Below are 14,912 nucleotides of genomic sequence, written 5' to 3'. Positions count from 1 at the left end.
AGAAACACATTTATGTAATATATAAATATATTTATATGTATACATATATACATAATATAATGTGTTAAACATCTACACAAAGAGCCTTCTAATTATTTTTACAGCTAAATAGTATTGTATTTGCTTGTACTATGCTTAACCAACTCACTGTTTGGTGGCCGATTAGGTTGTTTCAACCTTTTGCTTATAACGTATGATGAAATAAGTATCTGTGTACATATGTCATTCACCATACATATTGAGGGGCTGTGGGGTTGAAGGGTATGCTTTATAATTTTGATAGATAATGCCAAATTACCTTCTAGAAAAGTGTCATCCCACTATCAATGAAGCATAATTTAAACCCAGCTCTATATTTTTCAGGACAAGTTTTCAGTGTAAGCCACTCTAGGTAGCTTGTTTAGGAAACTGGTGGGTAAACCCCAGCACATAGTACACTTAAGAATTTTGTTTAATGCAGTAAAGGCTTTGTTGCCCTAATTCAGAGTTCCAGAGAAAATACTGGTGCCTCGTCGCCAGGTGAATCAGAGTTGCCCCAAACTAGATCTTCATAGCCTTTATCCATCTGTGTCAATCATGCTCCAAGAATAAATAAGTCCCTATAAAAACTTCAGTGTGGCTCTTAACTCACTTAAGATGCAGGAGTGGTGGTGTTTTATAAATTATGTTTTTATTTTAAAGCAAATCCCAGACACTGTCATTTAACCGCTACATGTTTCATTACACATCTCTAAAAAATGATGGTCATTTTCTTTCTTTTTTTTTTTTTATTGTTTATTTTGAAAGCGAGAGCACATGCAAGTGGCAGAGAGCGGGGAGAGAGACTCTGAAGTGGGCTCTGCTCTGTCAGCACAGAGCCTGCTGTGGAGCTCAGTCTCACCAACTGTGAGATCATGACCTGAGCCAAAATCAAAAGTCGGGCACTCGATCAGCTGAGCCATGCAGATGTCCCAAAGGCCATCTTCTTAAATAATCATACCCATAATGCTATTATCACAGCAAAATTGTCAATAGTTCTTTAGACCTAACTAATATGAGCTTGTACAATGAAATCTTCCTAAGTGGCTCAAGAATATCTTTTGAAAATGACTTTTGTTCAAGTTGGTGTCTAAGCAAGGTCCTCAAATCAGGTGTGGTTGTCCTGTCTCAATCTGGCATAGCCACCTCCCTTCACTGCCACTGACTGAGGAAATGAAGTCTGTTGTCAAGTATCTCATATTGTGGATTTGGGCTGTTTTCTTGTGCTGTCATTTGGCTTCTTCGTCCCCTTTCTGCTTCCCAATGTTAAATGAAAGTTCGCAATAAAGATCAATTAGGTTCAGGCTCAGTTTTATTGTCAAGAATGCTTCATAGGTGGTTCTGCCCAAGGATGCCTTTCACATGATGAACTCCTCCTGGACGGCAGCCTGTCTTCTCTTGAGCATCACTTGAGAGCATTTTTATCAAAAAAATTTTAACTGGCTTCCTGTTTCCTCTGTTTTCTATGACCACTTTTCTAGAACCAGATCAATTGTTTGATTCTGAGTTGATTAATAAGGAATGTGAATTAGAGCTGGGAAGACAAGAACCTGGCAAGTCCATACTTGGGTGGTGCCTGCCTGATGTTTCTCTTCATTCATGGTTTTCAGTAGGCCAGTGTTGTCCGGTAGAACTTTCCATGATGATGGAAATGTTCTATATCTGTACTTTCAGTATGGCAGTCACTAGCCATATGTGGCTAATGAGCACTTGAAATGTGACTAGTGTAATGGAAGTACTACATTTTAAATTTAATTTGAGGGGTGCTTGGGTGACTCAGTCAGTTGAGTGGCCAACTTCAGCTCAGGTAATGATCTCACAGTTGATGAGTTTGAGAACCTGAGTCGGGCTCTGTGCTGGCAGCTCAGAGCCTGGAGCCTGCTTTGGATTCTGTGTCTCCCTCTCTCTCTGCCTCTCCCCCGCTCATGTGCACGTGGGCATGCACACTCTTTCTCAAAAATAAATGTTAAAAAATTTTTTTTTAATTATTTAAATTTAATTTAAATAGCCATGTATGGCTGGTAGCTACCATACTGGGCGGTGCAGCTATAGTTGCTTTTATTTTTTTATTAAAAAAAATTTTTTTAACATATGTTTATTTTGAGAGAGAGAGAGCACGCCCATGCGTGAGTGTGGGAGGGGCAGAGAGAGAGGGAGTCACAGAATCCGAAGCAGGTTCCAGGCTCTGAGCTGTCAGCACAGAGCCCAACATGGGGCTCAAACTCACGAACCATGAGATCATGACCTGAGCCGAAGTCAGACTCTCAACCGACTGAGCCACCCAGGAGCCTCTATAGCTGCTTTTAAACAACTTGAGGCACAGAACTTTTCCACCTCTGTTGGGACCTACAAAGGTTCCTTTTTTAAAAGACATATTTTAGTTACAGTGATGGACTTTTACAGAGATGCTCCTGAAGTTAGTGGTGGTTCATGGGCTCCTAGTAAGTGGCTAGTTGTACCAAGTCTACCTAGACTTAACCCAGAGCAGATGATGGAAGGAAGTCCCCGATGCAGGGCAAAGCCAGACTCAGGCTGGGAGCTGGGACTCATGTAGGAAGATGCTGCATGTACCAAAATGATAAGGACTCTTTGATAAAATTGCAAATATGTACCAAAATGATAAGGACTCTTTGATAAAATTGCAAATGTGTAATTGCCATCAGGATACAGGCTTGGTATTGCTTAGTAGGTGCCTGAATGTAGACTTTGTCTAAAAAGAATCTCAAGGGCCAACTTTTCTTTTAAAACCATGCGCCCATTGTAACTGCTGGCCTCAGCAGTAGAAACACAAATGTAGATTTTATATACGGATGTACTGTAACTGACAAAATATCAAACACCTTCGATTTTAAAAGTATTGGGCAAGGGGATAGGTATAAAGATGATTGAGATACGGTCTCTACTCAAAAGGAGCTTACAATCTAGCAACATTATTCTCTATTGTGTATTATTATATGCTAAGCATCTTTTATAATTCTCCTTTGATCCTTAACAGTTAGTATATAAGAAAATTATTAGCCCCATTTTAGAGATAAGGAAGCTGAGTAAGGTTAAGTAAGTTACTAGTTCAGAGTTTGCACAGCGGACTCAAAGCGTAGAGCCAGCATGCACGCCTGACCTCAAGTGACCATTCTGTTTCTCCAGGGCTATGGTAATGGTCTCCAGTGATACATCTTCATGCCCATGCTTCCAGCCTGTCCCATACCACGTCACCGCTCTGCCCAAACCCTGCAGCGGCCCCCTCTCTTTCATCCGGAGGAAGAGTAAGATCTCTATACAGGACCACAAGCACCTATGTTATACACTTGTTACCTCACTGCTCTCTGCCTCACTGCTTCTGTTCAAGCCGCACTGGCCACCTCAGATTTTAGGGTGTGGGTACCAGTGGGTGGTTCTTCCAAGAGCACGTGTCACCCAGACATCTAACTGACCCACTCCATCATCTCCTGAAAGTATCTAACTAAATCCCAACCCCCAATGAGACTTCCCCTGAGCATGTATCTTTATGTCCTTACCCCACTTTATTTTGACTTACATCACCTTCTAATAGGGTTTATAATTTAATTATTAATTGTCTGCCACCACTCCCCTACACACACACACACAGAGTATATGAGGGTAGGAATTCTCCCTCCCTCCACTCCCACTCATTTGTTCACAGCCATTTTCCAAACACCTAGAACATGCCACATACAGATATTTATTGACTGAGGTGCATGAAACGCTCAGATGTATACAATTTCAAAGTCACAATTACGTTTTATATGTAAACACAAACCTCCCATTTGGGCCTGTTAAGTTGTCCTGGTTACTTCAAAATGTGTGACTGTGTAGAATCATATAGGAGAATCAGAGTAACCCCTGCAAATGTACGTCAAGCCGACTTCCTGTAGTGACGATCCCTTGGCTTAGTACTCACGAAGCTGTCACTTGTAGCTTCTTGGAGAGCCAGATATGGTAGGGATTTGTGGGCTTGGAGCTTCCACATGTAAAGATACTGCCCTAGCACTGAAGGGGGGCTTGTGTGTGTGTGTGTGCACGCCCATTTATATGCATCACTGTGCTTGTTCTTCCCAGCCTTGTGGAAGACTGAGACATAAAAGGATGAATAAAGAGCATGGTTCCTCAGCCAGTATATGTAGTGAGCAAAAGAGCATGTGGTCTTAGAATTAAGCTGCAAATCTTGCCACCCCACTGTTCAAAGTATTTAATAGAAATCGTATTTCTCTTTTTTGAAAAATAAAATAGGTTATTCTTGGTGAGAATTTGACTTCAAATTGTCCGGAGGTTATCTATGAAATTAAAGAAGAAACACCTGTTTTCTACAAACTGGTTCCTCATCCTAAGGAGAATATCTACATCTACCTAACAGCTGGGAAAGAGGTAGGTAAAAATACTGGTTATAGCTTCTGACTTACGAATAAAAAATCGTTTAATTAATGTCATTATCTAGTAGCGAAGCTTTTACTTTGAACTATCAAGTTTAAACACCGCTGCAGGCTTCGAGAAGACCCGCGGTGGTTCACAGACATGGAATTAAAAACCTTACTGTCAGTAAGTAAGCAAGAAATATTACCTATTTAGACAATTTTATTATTGGCTATATTTCCAATGCCAGGCCTTTCAGAGGAGGGTGTGCTTGCAAATGGGTGCATAATCAGCAAGGTAACTGAATTTGCACATTTATTGTGTGGGCACTGAACGGTTAGATGCATTTATGAATATACCCAGTGGGACTGGCTTTGGAGTTTGGGGTTAATACCAGGCCATAGTCTCATGCACATTCATGAAGCAGGAAATATATGGTCCTTGCCCTCCCTCTCTTAATTTATCTGGCTGTTTTAGTTTTTCTTCTTGCTTCTGCTTACTCAAGTAAAAAGAATATCTTTTTACATTTTTTATAAAGTACTTCCACAAAGGAAAGAAAACTAAGTTTCACGGAGTCCCTCCTGACCGCATGCTAGTTATTTCTCTCTTAGATGCAGAGTTGTGTCTGTAACACAGCTATAAAAACAACGTTGATGAAATATGTTACTAATTTAATGAGATAAATTTACCCTTATTTTGTGCATAAAGAGCCTAAGACTTGGAGAGGTTAGATAATTCAGTCAAGAAGATACATGTCCTTGATATCATAGGCTCATTCTATTATACATATGTAGGTTCGGCCTTGTCCAGGCTGGGACATAAATTCTGTCCTGACGTTAAAGCCCATGATAAATGAGATCAAATCCCAAACTTGGGAAAATTAAGCAGCCCATTCTGGCACAGTAACTTGGACTCAAGGCCCTTGGGACAAACAAAGTGTAAGGAAGAGAATTCAGTCTTACAGAATCATACAATGGAATAACAGATGCCTTCGGTGCACCCCAGCTTCCATTTTTTGTCTCTCATTCTAAGGGGAATAGCCATGACAGCCAGCCACACGTGCTGTTGCAGTCACACAGTGGGTATACGAGCACATTGTCCTTTCCACAACTGCCCAAATTGCCCTTTGCACATGGAAAAGTCCATTATGTCAAAATGACCACATTGAGATAAACGAAAAGTCCATTATGTCAAAATGACCACATTGAGATGGACAGTGGACCTGACTGACGTTGGTAAGCCAGTTGTTCACCACGTGGAATCTTCTTGAGCCGCTTGTTTCACCATTCAAACACTTTTTATCCCATTTCTTCCCTGGGCTTCCCGAATCACTTGTGAGATTTTTGTCTACTCAACAGACTGCATATGTTAAGTAACTATTCCCATTCCCAGGCTTTATTTATCAAGGGCATCTGAAAACTGCCTGCCAGGGAATGTCCTGTGCTTCCACGCAGAGCTGATAAAATTCCAGCCCAAAGCAAAGACACTTGAAGCCTTGCTTAATCTGGGCATGTCTCTCCATTCAGCTTTTTGAAACACTGCAGAACAGCTCGTATTCTCATCACCACTTTCCTCCAAACTCAAGGCTGTAAGCTGGGAACCACTGGGAGAGCCACAGATCGCTGACAGGCCCTCACTTTCTGGAAGATAAAGTTCTAGCCTCTGGTTATTCAAAGCCTGAAGCCCTACGGAGGGTTTGTGAGTGGGCATCAAAGCTGGTTATTCTTATATTCTTCACTTAGATTTCCTGCTGGTGGTCTTGTTAGTAAGATTCTTGTTGTGCCAGCATAACCCCTAGAGAGGCAAAAACCTGAGGAGGATCCTTTCCGAAACTCTTGGGGTGGATAGTACCAGCCAAACGAATATGCCCTGGTACGTCCACGGAATACGTGGCCATTAAAAATAACTGTATGAAGGTTTATGCATTGCTGTGGAATAGTCACTATCATGTGTCACTAAGTTAGAGAAGCAGGTGCAGTGTAGTACTAATTGTGTTCTCGCTTTACAGAGAGAGATGTTGTTTGTGTGTTTAAGGACAGTGCGTAATGGTTCTCATAGAACGTTCTAGAGACTCCACTAAGTGTTCTGAGTCAGTGTGGCCCTAGGAGGAGATGTTATTTAGTCTACCCCTCCTGGACTATCACCATGCTCAGGATATGCAAAGGCTCTCAGAAGCCTTGTAGTAAGGAAATCTATTTGCCTTTTAAGTGTGAGGTTTCACATGTTTGTAGGACTGGGGAACCTTTTCCTCACACAATAGCGATAGCCAACATTTATTGAATGCTTAGTTTGTGCCAGACAGTGTAATAACCCTGTGGAGTCAGCAGCATGGTCACCATTTCGGAGACAAGAAAACAAGGTTAGAGGGATTCCATGATATTTATGAAAATCCCAGAATTAAAAAGATGTTTTGTGAGCTCTAGGGAAATCTCCACATTCCAGTTAATTCTGGCTCAGGCTGGGGGTCTGCCCCCGCATCTTTCAGCAATATTGAGGACTGAGAAACGGACGAGTTTTTCCTCCATGTGGTCCACTTAGAACTGAAGATGACTCCCCAGGATGGCCTATTTTCCTCACCAACTGCTTCTAGAACTCTCTGTGTTACTCACCTTTATAAGAAGTTACTTACACCTTCTAGCATGTACCACTTCCTGGCTTAATGAGTTCCACAAGCTGCCTTACTACCTGCTGTGGGATTTTGCCCGCAGAAGATGCGCCATGTGGCACTGAGGTCTTCCCTCTCTCCTGCCACCCTGCTTCCGGGCTCTGACTGTCTCAGATGCCTGGGTCTGCCCAGCATGGGCGCCTGCTCTGCAGGTTGCTGTTTCCCGACAACTAGAAGAGGCAGCTTGAGGGGCAGGCAATGATTTGAATACTCCCCCCGCCCCCCTCATTTCTTTTACTCCGGGCATGTGAGCAAACGAGCCAGGAGATGAAGCAATGCAGTTACCCTGATGGGGGTGTGGGGTTCTCCTCATTTCCGTGCCCAGCAGCAGCCTACTGCTGACACTCCTGCGTCAGCGTGAGTCTTTACCATCCCCAGATGCTCATTTCCAGGGTGCCACTGACCACACGTTGACAGTCTTTGTATGAAGGCCAGGTGACCTGATTCTGTGACCCCTTTGGAAATCATTATTAGTGGATCAGACTCACCTGAGAGAGTACTTAAAAATACAGATTTCTAGGCCTGGTCCCTGACCTCCACAGCAGGGAGGGGCAGGGTGTCTGGGGATCTGCACTTTCCAAAGCTCCCCAGGGGATTCCGAGAAGCGGGTTTTGTACCCCGGAACTTGAGAACCGCTGCCCAGTGTCCTTACAGAGACATTCTGAGTTCAAGTTGATAAACGTGCTCTCTGTGGCCTGTTATCAGACAACAGGCCTGTTGTCGTTTTTGTGGTGTTGCTTATAATTCCTTCTGAGCCACTGTCATCTGTATTTCTAGGTGAGGAGAATTCGTGTTGCAAATTGCAGTAAACATAAATCCTGTACGGAGTGTTTAACAGCAACAGACCCTCACTGCGGTTGGTGCCATTCTCTACAAAGGTATTTCCTGAATTCTTTCTCACCAACTCACATTTTCGAGAAAAAAAAAAGTGTCATGCAGCAGAACACTTGTTGCCCTACTTTGACGATCCGTTCCAATGACCTGGGGGAGCTGAGCTCTTCGCCGCCTGAAATATCAGTGTGTGATCCTAATTAATTCCCAGAGATGTTCCCAGATGTGCCAGTGGTGCGGGATCATTTGACCGGGACCACTCGGGGTCACCCCACCTGGGGCGTGGGCGCGGGTGGGAACAGGACCCCAGCAAGGATAGGCTGAAGCTGTCACTTCTGCTTGTACTTTCTACGGAGTTCTCCAAGACTCTAGAGAGAGAGGCAGAGGGCTTCCCCCCAGAGGAGATAAAAGAATAGGGACGTTTGGAAATTTTCAACCGAATCCTCATAATGTCACGTATGCGGTTGGCTCGGCGGAAGCCTTGTTATTGACGATGTCGTCTCCTAATGCGCAGTAGGGCTGTGGGCCTGATGTACAATCGCAGTCTCCAGGCAGAATGTGCCCAGCCTGGTCTTGAATTACGGTGTTCACGACCCATCCAGGCTCTGNGACAACAGGCCTGTTGTCGTTTTTGTGGTGTTGCTTATAATTCCTTCTGAGCCACTGTCATCTGTATTTCTAGGTGAGGAGAATTCGTGTTGCAAATTGCAGTAAACATAAATCCTGTACGGAGTGTTTAACAGCAACAGACCCTCACTGCGGTTGGTGCCATTCTCTACAAAGGTATTTCCTGAATTCTTTCTCACCAACTCACATTTTCGAGAAAAAAAAAAGTGTCATGCAGCAGAACACTTGTTGCCCTACTTTGACGATCCGTTCCAATGACCTGGGGGAGCTGAGCTCTTCGCCGCCTGAAATATCAGTGTGTGATCCTAATTAATTCCCAGAGATGTTCCCAGATGTGCCAGTGGTGCGGGATCATTTGACCGGGACCACTCGGGGTCACCCCACCTGGGGCGTGGGCGCGGGTGGGAACAGGACCCCAGCAAGGATAGGCTGAAGCTGTCACTTCTGCTTGTACTTTCTACGGAGTTCTCCAAGACTCTAGAGAGAGAGGCAGAGGGCTTCCCCCTCTAGAATAGGGACGTTTGGAAATTTTCAACCGAATCCTCATAATGTCACGTATGCGGTTGGCTCGGCGGAAGCCTTGTTATTGACGATGTCGTCTCCTAATGCGCAGTAGGGCTGTGGGCCTGATGTACAATCGCAGTCTCCAGGCAGAATGTGCCCAGCCTGGTCTTGAATTACGGTGTTCACGACCCATCCAGGCTCTGGGGCGCCTTGTAGCGGCTCCCTCGCCATGGCAGCTCCCAGCGTCGCTGGGACCGGCCTGGTTGGATTTGCTGTTGCCATGGCAACCCAGCACTCGCTCCCGCTACAGAAGCGAGGAGGAGAGCGCCCGAGCTGTAGCTCAGGCAGGGGGAAAAAAACCATAACGGTGTCTGTCAGTTTGGTGCTTTCTGTTTTTAAGGGTGAAAAGGGATAAGGAGGAGCGGGACAGGGGCAGAGAAGCTGAAGGCTGAACAGGGGGCAGTTTGGGGAAAGCCGAGAGGATGGGGAAGAGAATTGGGGAGTCTCTGGGGAAGGAAGCCCAGGGCAGTGAAGGGAGAGGGCGAGAGTGCGATATAAGCGAGAGGTTCAGGAAACAAACTAAAAAAATGTGGGGATGGAATTAATTAAGAGTTCATGGAGGAAGTCGAAAGCTGAGATACAGCAAGACGCATAATTGCCCGTGCCTTTTGCTGCGTTTCCTTACGGGGCTGTTTCTGTCAGAATCGCTGGCAGACAAAGGAAGCGGGGCCAGGAAAATTCTCATGAATAATTGTAATTGGGTAGGAACGTTTTCTTCTTGTCGCCTGCCCAAGTCTAGAGTTTAAGAAATTAACTGATCATCAACAGCATTTCGTTGTCACACACCCACTAAGCAGTTCTCCCGTACGCTTTCCGGCCCGTTCCATCTAAGCACGATCCCCATCTATATTTGTCGGGCTCCATGCAGGAGGTAATTTAGTGGCGGTGATGAAATAGCCACGAGGAGCTCACGGCTGCTATATGGCAAACACAGATCTGGAGTTCACGGGCGATGTGTCCAGGCTGGTGCGATGAATTTGGGGGTTAGACATGTTTGGAGGGAGCTTACAAGACCAGACAAGGGAGGCCGTGTGGATTGAGGGGAGAAGTCGTTGGGGGACTGAGCACTGAGGGGGTGCCGTGTTGAAGGGTCGGGGAGGCAAAGAGGAAACAAAAACGGGGAGGGAACAGCTGGAAAGGGCAGAGGAAAGACTGAGAAGGTGGTCGGTCACCTGGATGCCAAGGGAAGAAAGGGGGGAGCAGTCCGCTGAGCCAGACGGCGTGGAGAGGTTGGGCAAGAGAAGAGCGCTGACCCACGGGACTCAGTGTGTGACAACCAGTGACCGTGACAAGAGCAGTTGTGGCAAATGACGGTAAAGCTGCAGGAGAAAATAATGAGGGAGCAGAGCAAAGACCAGTCTCTAGAGGAGTTTTACTGAGAAAAACAGCAGAAAAAGGGAGCAGACCCTGGAGGAGAAAGTCAAGTCCAGAGAGTTTGGTTGGTTTTGATGCATGAAATAACCCTGAGCTTTGGGGTTGTTGGGGAAGTTCTAGTAAAAAAAAAAAAAAAGAGAGAGAGAGAGAGAGAAAGAAGAGGAGGTTGCATAGTGTTGTTTCTTGGCAGATGAGAGAAAGTAAGACGGAGCGTGCTGGTGGGGAGGCAAGCTTGGACAGGAGGTAGACGTCTCATCCTTGGTCACGGGACGGAAGGGAAGGTGAAGAACGTAGGCCGAGGGGCAGGTAGGTGGTGGAAGTGTGTGCAGCGTCAGTGTGTATTGCTTACATCATTTTCAGGGGCTTCAGGCCCGAGAGAGTGAGGCGGGGGAGGAAGTGCCGGAGATTTGAAGGGAGAAGAGGGAAGGTAGGAGATAGAGAACAGACATGGGAAATACAGAATGATCGCTGGGCAGCAGGAGGGCCCAGTTGAAGCCGGTGGTCATGCTTTTGAAGCGAGAGCAGTCAGCGTGGTTTTGCTTTCCAAGGCTGTGCTCGGCCCTGCTGGTGTGGTCACAGAGTCGGGGAGAGCTGGATTTAGCACGGTAGGGCTTTGCAGGAAATACATCAAGAGGGGAGAGAGGCACGTGGGAACTGAGGGTGTATCCGAGGGATGGATGATGGTATTGACACGGATATTGGTACTTAACGGAGTGGACCCTGGGCTCTCAGCTAGAAGCGCATGCCTAGGAGGGGAGTGAGGGACGGGAAAAGTGGTAGGATCTGTGCATGGGAGCTTGTGATTGGATTTAAGACTCATTGGCGCTGGGGAATTAGAAAGGGATAGTAGTTGGACTGTGGGAAGGTCGTGGAGGAGGTGGCGCTATTGATAATGACAGGGTCGAGGGTGTGATTATGGACCTGAAGTAGGATGGGAAACATGACTGTTGGCAGAGGGAGGTCAAGGAACTGAGGTAGCAGAGTGGATCAGTCATCTGTGTGGATATTGCCGTCGCCAAGACCGACTGTGGAAACAGTGTTGGAAAGAGTGAGAAGCAAAATAGTCCAGAAGAGGAAGAATTGGTAGCGATGGGGGTGGTCTATAGATGGTTGCAATAGGGAGGGCTTTGGAATGGTGGGGCCCACGGGGAGGGGCATGCTTAGAAAGGAAGAGGAAAGAAGAGGCATCCTGAAAAGGTAGGGAGACGCAAGCAGGACACTTGGGATGAATGAGAGGAAGCAGCCGGCCCCCGAGCTGGCTTCGAGGAAGCTGTGTCCCCAGAGGTGAGGCGGTTTCAGTGAGCACAAGGATCAGAGAAGAGGTTGAAGATACTGGGGCATGTATTGATGATGGGCTAAGAGTGCTAGCCTTCTATAAAACTACTACTACTATCCCTGGTTCTTCTCTTTCTCCCTCACCCCTGTTCTAATAACCCCCTAGAGGAATGATGCTTGTACAGTCTAAACCAGATCATGTCATTCCCCAGGTTAAAACCTGCACAGGCTTTCTCTCTTAGAATCCAGTCTGACCATCTTACTGCCAGGACCCGCATGCATCATGCGTACATCATCTGACACTTCCCTGGTTTTCATGCCTCTCTCTCCTCGGTTCACGCTACCCCATCACACTGGCTTTCTTTGACCTCGGAGTATGTCGGGCACTTGTTGTTTCCTCAGGCTAGAATATTCTTCCCCAGATCCTTCCATGGCTGGCTCTTTCCTGATCATCCAGTCTGAAGTGGCCTCACCTCACTCATAATCTCCTCACTGTTTTATTTTCATCATGGCCCCATCAGTGTCTGAAATGATCTTATTTCTCTACCTTTCTCTTTAAAATGTGGGTTCCATGAGCATAGGCACCTTGTCTGTCTTGTTCACGACTATATCCCCAGAGTCTAGAACAGTCCTCAAAAAATATGTTAAGTGAATGAAGTAGATTTAAAAAAAAATTTTAATGTTTATTTATTTTTGAGAGAGAGGGAGAGAGAGACAGAACATGAACAAGGGAGGAGCAAAGAGGGGGAAACGTAGAATCCAAAGCAGCCTCCATCTAGGCTCTGAGCTGTCAGCACAGAGCCTGATGCGGGGCTTGAACTCACACACTGTGAGATCATGACCTGAGCTGAAGTTGGACACTGAACCAACTGAGCCTCCCAGGTGCCCCGTGAATGAAGTAGATTGAGTGATTGAGAAGCTCTACCAGTGGTGGGTTGATACTTATGCAGTTAAGTAATCTAGAACATTCTAGACTGATAGTCCTTCCCAGCCACATCAGATCACTTAGTTTCAGACTGGCTTCATTCTGGCCTAAGACGAAATAAAACTAAGCCTCAGATCTGTGACTCATATTGAGTTCCCAGTACCATTCAAAATTAGGAATTCTAAAGGGGAATGTTTTCTTATAACTGTAGAGCATCCCACTGTGTTTATTTTAAATGTCACAGATTTATTTAGAAAAATAATTTATTTTCTCTTTTGAGAAGGTTGAGCTTTCTTGCATATGTGTCTAGAAAATGGATTTGTTGAGAGCGGGGGGTGGGCAAGGAAACTGTCTTAACTTCCTTTTGATCGGGTGTTAAGAATAGGCATCCAGTATAAGCAGATAAAAAGCAATTAGATAAACAATGAGCTCTAAAAAGTCTAGTATTTTATTGTTGGAACCTCAAATCCAACCTGCGCTGAATTTGTGTGTGTGGGTGGAAAGTGAATTTTTGCAGGCTGAGTATCTGGGGTTTGGAAGCAGTTTCTCAGTTTCTCCCATATTGCAAAGCATAGCACATGTGTTCAGTTACGGATTTCCACAAAACTGGCAATCCTGAACCAATGAACGAGTGAGGTTCCAAAAGTTCATTTGCAAGTTTGTTTGGCACTCAGAATGAATTTTCCAATGGAAACAATGTCATAAATTAAAGACTTAGTCCAAGCCAGCCCAAAAAATTCAATTTATTTAATTTCAACAAATATTTATTGAATATCTACCAAGAACCCAGTGTGGTAAGTGGGCTAGCTAGATGCTGTGGAGAGAAATCGGCTGCCATTCTTAGCCTTCAGGAATTCACAGGCTAGCTAGGGAGATAGGCATGTCAATAGCCAACATTGACTCAGTCATATGTCCAGTTGACAAATATTTATTGAGCACCTTTGATGTGATAAGGCCTATGCTAGGTGCTTTTCCTCGCCTACATAGAGCCTGCAGTCTAATGAGGGATGTAGGCAAGCAGATAGGTCAGGTTTCTGCCTCAGTGATGCTGCATTGACAAATTCTTAGTGGCTTAAAGGAAAAAAGCATTTGTTTTTCTTGCTCGTGTGTCAGCCCCAGTGGGAGCTGGGGGTGGGGTCGGGATGCTGTCTGCCTCAAGCTGCAGGTTGAGAGGATTGATTCAGGTCTTCTTCACACATCTCTCATCCAGTGTACACTGTTCCCAAGGTAGACAGCAGAAGTACAAGAGCCATGCTAAGCGATGCAGAACATTTAAAGCCTTGGGTCTGCAACGTTTGCTGATCCGCCACTGACAAGCACACCACATAGCCAAGTCCAACATCAATGTGTAAGGAAATCTATCCACCTACTGTCGCGGGAGACAGTGCAAAGGGGGCAAAGGGTATGGATGTGTCCTTCCAGTGCAGGAGATAGGGAAGAATTGAGCAAAATAATCTGGTCGGGCTTAACAAGTAAAAGAGTTACCAATTTACCACTAAGTAAATAGAGAATCATAAAGGTTAGCACAGAGGCAGTGGAGGGTTCCATGGGGGCACATGAACATCTAACTCAAACTTCAAAGTAAGGGAAGGTTGAGGTGCCTGGGTGGCTTAGTCGGTTGAGCATCGAACTCTTGATTTCGGCTCAGGTCATGATCCCAGGTCATGGAATCAAGCCCTGGGTTGGGCTCCGTGCTGAGTATGGAGCCTGCTTGAGATTACCTCCTTCTATGCCTTTCCCCTGCTCATACTCTTTCTCTCTCAAAAAAAAAAAAAGGGGGGGGGAAGGTTTGTTGGAGGAAGGACTATCTAAGTCGAAGCTGAGGTGTGAGCAGATATCAGCCAGGTGAAGCAGACGCAGGTGACTGGCTGTGGGAACAAGGTGCCAAGGTCAAGAGCTGTAAGAGCACCCACTAGGCTCAATACAGTTGGAGAACACAGCCTGGTGGGGGCTTGTTGAGAAAGTGGCTTGGTAGGCAAGAGTGGTGGAGGGCTGGCCTTAGAAGCCATGTTAAAGAATTTGGATTTTCTTGGAAGGACTTTTGGGAGCTATTGCAGAGCTTGAATTAGAAGAGTGACCAGATCAGCTGTGTGTTTTAGAATAAGCGTCGTAGTGCAAGATAGCCTGGAGGTGACCTGCTGCACACTGGCTGATCACTTAGAAGATGCTTGTAAACCAGCAGGAGACCGGGGTTCATTGGAGAAATGATAGTAGCAATGGAAAGAAGTGGCTGGACTCTAGAGCTATTTGGAAGATAGAATTGAC

At 45.5% G+C, this 14,912-nt stretch overlaps 1 protein-coding gene across 1 annotated transcript in view; it reads left to right on the top strand.

The window, feature by feature from the left end:
* Positions 1-14,912, top strand: part of PLXNC1 (plexin C1) — a 147,300-nt gene that overhangs the window by 31,272 nt on the left and 101,116 nt on the right. Inside the window, exons 4-5 of the mRNA XM_077772186.1 lie at positions 4,267-4,401; positions 7,829-7,929. Of these exons, the coding sequence (XP_077628312.1) occupies positions 4,267-4,401; positions 7,829-7,929 (236 nt within the window). The remainder of the gene's footprint in view (positions 1-4,266; positions 4,402-7,828; positions 7,930-14,912) is intronic.

The sequence above is a fragment of the Crocuta crocuta genome, unplaced genomic scaffold (assembly GCF_008692635.1).
Source record: "Crocuta crocuta isolate KB4526 unplaced genomic scaffold, BGI_CrCroc_1.0 scaffold216, whole genome shotgun sequence".
Classification (NCBI taxonomy): Eukaryota; Metazoa; Chordata; class Mammalia; order Carnivora; family Hyaenidae; genus Crocuta; species Crocuta crocuta.
Note: the sequence above shows the minus strand (reverse complement) of the source record. Positions and strands in the feature narration are given on the sequence as shown.